General features: G+C 32.7%; 1 protein-coding gene across 11 annotated transcripts in view; it reads right to left on the bottom strand.

Moving 5' to 3' along the window:
• Window positions 1–374: 374 nt before the first annotated feature.
• Window positions 375–9247, bottom strand: part of SETD4 (SET domain containing 4) — a 41284-nt gene continuing 32411 nt past the window's right edge. For 4 of the 11 annotated variants that reach the window (XM_051984893.1, XM_051984891.1, XM_051984892.1 and 1 more), the window contains exons 8-13: window positions 8392–8473; window positions 6331–6429; window positions 5926–6006; window positions 5389–5512; window positions 4585–4743; window positions 375–1021 (exon numbers count right to left, since the gene is read on the bottom strand). In XM_051984893.1, the coding sequence (XP_051840853.1) occupies window positions 4609–4743; window positions 5389–5512; window positions 5926–6006; window positions 6331–6429; window positions 8392–8473 (521 nt within the window). In that variant the 3' untranslated portion in view covers window positions 375–1021; window positions 4585–4608. Of the gene's footprint in view, window positions 1022–4584; window positions 4744–5388; window positions 5513–5925; window positions 6007–6330; window positions 6516–6852; window positions 6907–8391; window positions 8474–9247 lie in introns of those variants that run through there. The other 7 variants (XM_051984895.1, XM_051984896.1, XR_007951831.1 and 4 more) reach the window with 7 other exon arrangements.

Below are 9247 nucleotides of genomic sequence, written 5' to 3'. Positions count from 1 at the left end.
CTTAAAGGAACTCCTTATAAAACCTTGTGGAGTAGCCTAAAGAACTTAACCAAAGCACCCTGGCAAGATTGCTGACCTTTTTTCCTCCCTAACCTACTTCAAACGGCAGTGTCAAATCTTGGGAGGAAAAACGGTGAGGAGGGATTGCTAGACTGCCCACTTCAGAAAATGTTAATCCCAATCCCAGAGTCTCTGTATCCACCACAGGTAGGACTGGAAAGCTGCCCTACTCAGTTTCAGAAGTCCTTCTTAATACTTTTTCCACTGTTGTCTCCATTTTCTTCCTTGTATCACTCCTGTAAGACTATTTGCTTTTTCCTTAAATGAATCCAATAAAAGGATTCACTGCTTTCAGCAATGACTAGATCTTCTAATTCTTTTTTGTTTTTAATCTGCATTATTTCCTGAAGTATAGGGATAATCCACAAAACAAATAAATCAATCCCTGATTTATAGGATATCTTGGTTTCCCTAGGTGTCACTGAACTTTTTTAATTAAAACTTTTTATTTTCAAAAAAATACATTGATAATTTTCAGCATTCACTCTTAGAAAGCCTTGTGTTCTACATTTTTCCCTTCGTTCCTCCCCACTCCTTCCCCCCACTCCCTCCCCTATTTGGACAAGTTATCCAATATATTTTAAATATGTGAAATTCTTCTCTATATATTTCCACAAATATGCTGCACAAGAAAAACCAAATCAAAAAGGAAAAAAATTAGAAAAAAAAAATGCAAGCAAACAACAACAAAAAAGTGAAAATTCTATGTTGTGATCCACATTCACTTCCCAGTCCTCTCTCTAGGTGCAAAAGGCTCTTTCCATCACAAGACCATTGGAACTGGCCCGAATCATCTCATAATTATAGTCATGTCCATCAGAATTGATCTTCATATAATCTTGCTGTTGCCATGATATAATATGGATCTTCTAATTCTTTTGCAAAGTCCCACTGATCTCCACAGCAAGTCTCCTGATGTTCAGTTCATTGCACTTTTCAATCTCACCTCCAAACCTCTCATCTTTGTTTCACAACAGGCAGAAATGTAACAAGTAGGAAGGGGAGGTGAAAGAAGAAAGGGTTATTTCACACACATTACTTCCTATATCAATAATTTTGCATTGCAAAGTCTGTGCCCCAGACAGCTCTATAAAATTATAATTTACAGAGAAAACAATAAAGGAGTTTCCTTATTGGGTGTTTTATGTACCAATATAATTAAAGTTTTAGTCAAATTATACACACATAAACATCAAGAAAGAAAATGGATTATAGATAGAGTCAGAAATAGAGTCAGAAAAATATACATCTCACAGATGGCAGTAAAAGAGAAGGAAAAATATTTACATGTTTTTATTTATAATTTTAGTTTATCATCACTAAGTATTTATTCAACTGGAAGAAGATATGTCTTAGGACAAATATAGATGAAATGTAAAACAGAGTAATAATGTATCATATAACGTGTCAACTAGTAAATCTACAATTTTACATGGCTAATAAAAATGATTCTTTTGTGTTTAAAAATAGAATTCAAAAATGTTCCTGTATAGTATGGATACCTCTCTCAAACATACTGTAGAGTTCGTTCCTAGTGGAATTTTTCTTTTTTAAGCATATAAAGGGGTTCTGATGGTTGATGAAAACAGACATGCATCATGTCTGCAAAAATAATAAAAAAAGATCAAATATAATATTTTCTTTCAACACAGACACTCACATTGAAATTTTCCATTCAAACAACCTTAAATACCACCTTCAGTATTTGCTAATCACTCCTAATAAATACCATTTGGTAATGAGTGATGCTAAGAAATAAAACAGTGAAGGTAAAAAAAAACTTGTCTGCTAAGAACTTACATATTTACAAGGCTTAAAGTCTGTACTTTCTGCCAGAGGAAAAAATCTGTAATCTTAAGCCCTAAGATGAAGTTTCCTTGACAATAAAAAGAAAGGGAGTTAAAACTCATTTTTATGTCTCTTTAAAAGGAGGCAGTTTGACTTTCTTGACATTTTTTAAAGGATAATCAGGCTAATGGAGAAAATATCTTATAATTTTCATAAATCAAAGTACATAGGGAATTTATACTGGTTAGTTATGTCTCTGACATTCAAATTTTTTACAAGTTGTAACTTATAGATAATAATATAAGTAATATAAAAAGAGCACTTATTTAAGGGCATTCAAAAACAGAATTTGTTTAGCAATTTCCATTTCATACCAATCTATTCTAAAAGTCTATTCTTTAAGAGTAAAAAAAAAAAAATTCTATCACTGAACTAAAAACCAGATGAGAATGAAATTTGCTTTGTGTTCACCTCAATCTTGGCTCTCAGGATGTGTACATTATGAATGCATTCAAATGTGCCATCATTTTCAATTGGTTGTTAAACTAACTCCTTTACTAGTATAACTGAGGGAGAAACTATCCTTTATCCCTGAACTTGAGGGGATGAGGAAAATCTCCTTATAGGAGGTGACACTTAAACAAATCCTAGAAGCTATCATCATTCCAAGGTGTATGTATGTATACACATACAGAGTACTACTGACCTCCTTCCCCAAAACAAACATACATATATATCCTGCTACACCATCACTCCATTACTCACTGCTGGGTTGAAATAAATATACTCTACTGATAGATATGAGCAAAGATATAAAAAGAGAAGAGGACAAAAGGAAGAATTTGGCTAGAATATAGAGTAGAAAAAAGGAACAGCATGCAATAAGAATTGGAAATCAAATTAAAGTCAGCTTGCAGAGGGACTCCATAGTTATACTTTACTTATTGTGCATTAGGCAGCCCTGAAGTGTTTTGAATAGATAAGTATCACATGAGAGCTTCGGTAAAAGAGCTTTGGCAAAAGTGTGAAAGATACATGATATATTTCCTCATGTTCTTCTTCCTTATACTTTTCCTTGAAGTATTAGCTTCTGTCTACATAGGTGGCTACATAATCATTTTTATACACATCCTTACATGTATGAATGCATGTATTTCTGAGTGCTTGTACATATGTGAACATGCATATTCACACACCTAGATAGTGATAGAGATTTGTCTTATGCTTTCACTCATGTTAAATCCTATTAAGCTCCCAATGAGGAATTTCTTCTACCAATGAAGATCAGCTCCTATGCAATTTAGTCTTTTTTTTTTTTAAATAAAAGTCTTTAATAAATTTTTTAAAAAGAATCTAAGTCCCCTCTAAAGGTGGTTAGTCCAGGTCTTGTTAATAGGCCTATTGCATTTAGTTTGAAAAGACAGATTAGATTGGAGCCAGATTTGAAATAGTTTTTGATTGCCAAAGAGAGGAGTGCAATTTAATCTTAAAAAGATGCCTTACATGATTTACCCAGAATTACAGTCCATACATGTCAGAGGCAAAGCTTTAACTCAGATCTTCCTGGTTCCAAAGACAGCTCTCTATCCACTATGCTGCACTGCCTCCCTATACAAATACACATATTTGTTTCTCTGTGTGTGTGTGTGTGTGTATGTGTGTGTCTGTAACATATACCTTTTAACATTAAAATAATCATCTCCCAACATAATGCCTTACCAGCTCATCCTTTGTAACAAACCAGAGGCATCCGACAGCATGTCCCTATCTACATTCAGTTTCCTATCCCTCTACCAATTAGATTGGTCATTATAACTAGAGTATGTATGATCTTCAAATCTTGTTTTTGTTTATATTCTTGTAGTCACAGTCCATATAAGTCTTATTCTAAAGTCATAAAAACTTATTTTCTCTGTCTGTATATAATATATATGTGTGTAGATGTATATATAATTGTTTCAGTTCTTTACTATCTCTTAAAATATATTCAATATATTTTATATTGATGTGTTTAACATAATGGAATCATCCTTAACATACAAAAACATCATACTAACAAACATAACATACTAACATTAACATACTAAAATATTTATTATGTAAATAACATATGTATATTGTATAGATGTTTGTGTTTTTAAGTAGTAGTAAAGAACTGAAGACAAATGGATTTTTAAAAATTCTTCATATGCTGGTTCTAAATTTCCAGGCTAATTCCACCACCCAATGGCCAAACCAACCCTCTCCCTGGTTGTTCATGATATTGCATGGATGTGACATCTTGCTAAATGTGACATTCAATCTCCTGATTCCCTGTCTTCTCATTAGATAGCATGCCATGCTAAGAATGGCCTTCTTCCTTCCTTGTACTTTTGTAATCCTTAAACCCTGTTAAGGTTTTGCACAAGTGCCCCCTCTATCAAAAGGCTTTTCTTGATTCATCCAGTTGCTAGTGGCCTTTCCTGCTGCTCTGTAAATATATGTCTATTTATTTTATATAGATCTAATATTTACTTATCCGTGAACATTCTCCAATATGCTCTCTCTGTGGGCAAAAATTGTCATTTTTGTATTTGTGTGTTCAGTGTGAATATAAAGCCTAGATCATCAAGTACTTAATAAACCTTTCTTAAATGAAGTGATATTATTTGCAAAAAGAAAAACAAAAAAATGAAAAATTTCATAAACAAAGGATTATTTGTATCCAAAAATAAATAAATAAATAAAATTACACACCACAGAGGTAAATAACTGAGCAGGTCAGGTAGTTTCTTGGTGCATATTCTTTAGAATATCTGCAGACACTTGAAGAAGCGTTAGTTCTTCTACCCACAAATTTTCTACCAAAGTTAACTGGTCTTTCAAGGCTGTTTCCTCATCCTTCATATGGGAAATCTAGAAACAATGTTAAGTATCAGTATTAGTAATAATTCCAGAAGAATTTTCCAAAGACTGAATTGACTCAGGAACATTAGATAAAAAGTTTAATCTGGTGCTTCTCAAGTCATGCTACCAAAATACCCTGAAACAATCCAAGTTTCTTATTTTTTAAGTGAACCTTATGCTGCCTGTTAATAAGAATCAAAAACACTAATTTTAAAATATTTTATTACAAGGGTTCTGCCAAAGCTTTATTTAAAATGAAGGCTTAAGGAAAAGTGTGAGAATCACTGTATTAATGAAAAACCAAAGCAATTCTTAAACACAAAATGTATGTGTTATAATGCTCTAATGAGATATGCAATATATAAGCTTATTAAAATTTGCATCTTTATTTCTACAACCTTATTTTACTAAAACAATAAATTGATTACCACTTCAAAGTATACTATTCATATTTCATATTCACATAGTTCATGTGCAAGTAAAAAAGAAGGTTGAATAGAGCATCAGCCCTGAAGTCAGTTCAAATCTGGCCTCACTTCCTAGCTGTGTGACCCTGGCCAAGACACTTAACCCCAATTGCCTCGGGGGGGAGGGGGAAATGTTGGGTTAAACTACAGTCTTTTAAGAAAAGAATGTAATGTTTTAAAAATATACCTTCTGAAGTGCAGTTTTGGTCTCTTCTATAAAAGAAGAGCATATTTTTCTAGACAAGACCAAACTCTTCCATTCGTTTGTGTCTGAAATCACTTCACCAAGAAGCACTTTCTTCCAGCATGTACTAGAATCAAAAAAATTAATATGGTAACACCAGCAACACTTACAAGAAGGGATGTATAAAAAGTATGCCTCAAAACAAACCCACAAAATCTTTCTTTTTTTCTTCTAAATATATTGTACATATCTGTATTTATCACTTTATATTTATGTTGCATACACTTTTAACTTCTTTAAATGTTTGTCTCCTGATCAGGAGATAAAGATCTCCTGATCTTTAAAAGTTTGTCTTCTTTGTAACCAGGGATTGTACAAGCATCCTTTGAATTTGTATCCCCAGTGCTTTAACACAGGGCCTGGCACACAGCAGGCACAGTTTGCTGAATTGATAAAAACTACAAAGACAAAAGAAACTCTGTTTTTTGGAATGAATAATATGTTCAATCACACACTGAAGAACACAACTAGAAAACTTACAATTCATCTGCTCCAAGACATAATAATTTAAGGGCTGTAAGCAATCTCCAAGAGGGACCATCCCATCCAAAAGTTAAATTCCTAAAGGAAAAAAAAATACTTTCAGTGGTAGAATTTGTAAGTTCTTCACTGTAGAATATTATGATACCCTATTGTGGTATTTTTTTTTTAACTATATAGTCTGATTTGGAGCCAAAAGGAAACAAAATTTAAAATGTATAAAAGCAAAATGATAGAGAAAATCAGAGAATCAGGATTCTTTAAGCATTTAATCTATGCCAGGCACTGAGAATACAAATAGGAGCAAAAAGAAAGATAGGTTCTGCTCTTTAGGACCTTACATCTTGATAAGGGAAAACAATACATAAAAAGGAACTGGAAAGTAAGGGAATAGAATGCTCCTACATGGAGAAAGTCAGGAACTGAACTGGGTTTGAGGCGAGCATGACTCGTGTGATTACTTCTCCAAATGGAAGTCCAGAAGAACTCACCAACCAGAAGAGACTGCAGGAATTAGAGAGTAAGAATTCATTTCAGAATGATGGGATGGGGGAAATTATATTCCAATTAATTCTATTGAGGGGATGAACCTAGGGAAGTGGAGAACAAATGACATGAGTAATCCAAAAGCATTTAATCTTTGATTTGGAATGACAGATTTACTCAAGTATTCAAATGGATCTGTGACTTTATCCATGAGGGCATTCCTTATGAATTATGCCTGCCCACATATGACATTTGTCCATGTTTTTCCACAAGTTCTCCAGAACAGACCCATCCCCCCACAGTGGTGGGAACCTTCATCCTCAATTTAATTTGACATCAATCATATCAAAAGGATCCTATAGATAGTACACTGTGGTACAGAGTATGCTGACTTAATGTTAAAAAACTTGGGTTTATATTGTAACCCTATCAATTAATTACCAGCAGCATAGCTTCAACAAATCTCTTCATTTCTCTGAGTCTCAATTTCTGCATCTGGAAAATGAGATAATTGGATCTGATGACCTCTAAAGTATCTTCCTATGAACTCTGGTTCTCAAAACTAATAACCATCTTTCTTATATAGAACTTTCTTATAAAGAACTATATAATTCTTTGATTTTATATCATTTTTCCTTCTTAATGTCAAGCCCATCATGCACTATCCCATTGTCAATTTAATGTCTTGAAACTTTTCAGTGTCTTTAGCAATTCATGACTCAACAACCATCAAATTGGTGACTACTATTGGTACTAAAGAAGGCCCTTCAAAGAAAAATGTTGGGGTTATTAAAATAACTTTGCAATTTTCCAAAGGTAATGAAGTCTCCTCTTCCAATTCTGGGACCAAATCCTAGTCCATTTGCAGTATATTGGTGTTAGTGACTAGTTTTACAAGTTGTCCAACTGAATGTCACAACTGGGACAATATATTATTCGTTCTTCATCCACTTGATTTTTTCCCATTTGGAAAATTAAGAAAACTTCTGAGAATGATTACAAATCTCATTCAGGAGACTCCTAAGATTGCTGGGGCTTGCTGCATTCAGGACAAGGTCATTCACAAAAAGGAGCATCTGAGGAACATCATCACCTACAGAAACCCCTTGACTTGGACCTTACGATAAGATTCTCCTTTATGACAATGGCAAATTCTCTCCTGTTCCTATAGGATAGATATTAATAGATATTGATAGATATTAATGAGCAAAGCATCAATGATCAAGGTAATCTATGTTTCCTCCTTCAAAGAATCTTATATAATTTTTAACTTTCAAGAAATCACATATAGTTATTTCCCTAATTATGTTTTTATGTTTTACTTTCATTAATATTCAAATCAACTTCATGCTAAAGAGGTAGAAGCTTAAAAGTAAGTAAGGTAGGGAGGAATGGAAAGAAATCTACTCAGAATAGGTAACTGAACATAGATAAACCATGAAGCAAAATTAATCTACACTGGGTTTCAAGATCCTTTTTTTTTTAAACCACATCATTCAACCAACTTCAGAGTATAACCTCAGTTCCTTTTCCATATGCACAAAATTAATAGCCTTCAAACATGAGTTCTTATATATAGTCTGATGAGATTATAGCACATCTTAAAGAAACTCAAATCAACTGCCAAAACAACTCTTGCTGATTTTATAGTATCCCAGGGGACTTCAGTGCTACCATATTTTCATAAAGACACTTATACTACATCAAAGAAATATCATCTATACCACTTGACATCTACCTCTTTATGTGGTCATTTAATTCATTACGTATGCATCTGATCTCTGCAAGTAAATCCTACGTTCCTAGAAACCAGGGATTGTGCTTTATGTGTTTCTCCCTAGAAGTTCCTAGCATTGTACCCTGTTTTATGTTCAATAAATATTTTTGGATTAATCAAATCAACCTTGAAGAAAACTCTGTGTTATCTAAAGTTGCTATGAAAGTTTTCGGAAATGAAAATTTCATTAGAGGGATACTTACTCTGAAAAGCCATGCTCCTTTAAAAGGGAAAGCTTCTTATTCATTTGTGTGTCCATTGAAGGAAGGTGATCCACAAGACTATCTGTATTTTTAAAGATAAAATTCATTTTTTAAAAAAGATAAGATTCACATATTTAAGGCATAATTCAGATAACAGGGCTAATTAATTAGAGTATTATAATTTGCTTTATATAACAATGAAGATAGATGGTTGAAGTTAAGAGCTTTAGATGTAAAAACAGAATTCATTATTCTTGCCCAATTCAGGAGGATTATTCACAAAATCATAATAACTTCATGTCACCAGACCACAGTAATGGTAGTGGTATTAGTAATAATATTAATGTAAGTGAAATTATAAGAAATATTAATAATGACCCTAATAATAGATAACATTTATAAATTGTTTTAAGTTTTATAGAGTACTTTATATAATTATCAATATTTCATATTTCACATTTGCTTATCCCTTTCTGTAGAAAAAAAATCTTCATCTTTACAATTAGGAAAGAGACACTCAAGCAGGTTAAGGGACTTAGAACTAATACAACTTTAGAAACAAGGTTTGACCCCTAGTCTCCTAACTCCAAGTCAGTCCGATGTCCCTTCCAATATACTCCCTGTCTTGTGGTTTATTATCTCTAACTTTAATTCTTGCTTCCAATATGCAAATCAACCTGAAGGATTAGGTAATAAGAATTTTTGTTTGTTTCTCCATAGCTACTATATGAATTATAAATGATAAAACTATAAAAGCAATTCAAATTAAAATGACTTTAAACAATAGTTTAAACCTTAAAATGTTTTGTATTTTTTCCTATTTATGCAATAACTCTTATCAACCACATAGAGTAAT

This window comes from Antechinus flavipes, chromosome 3 (assembly GCF_016432865.1).
Source record: "Antechinus flavipes isolate AdamAnt ecotype Samford, QLD, Australia chromosome 3, AdamAnt_v2, whole genome shotgun sequence".
Taxonomy (NCBI): domain Eukaryota; kingdom Metazoa; phylum Chordata; class Mammalia; order Dasyuromorphia; family Dasyuridae; genus Antechinus; species Antechinus flavipes.
This window is presented reverse-complemented; position numbering and strand designations above follow the sequence as displayed.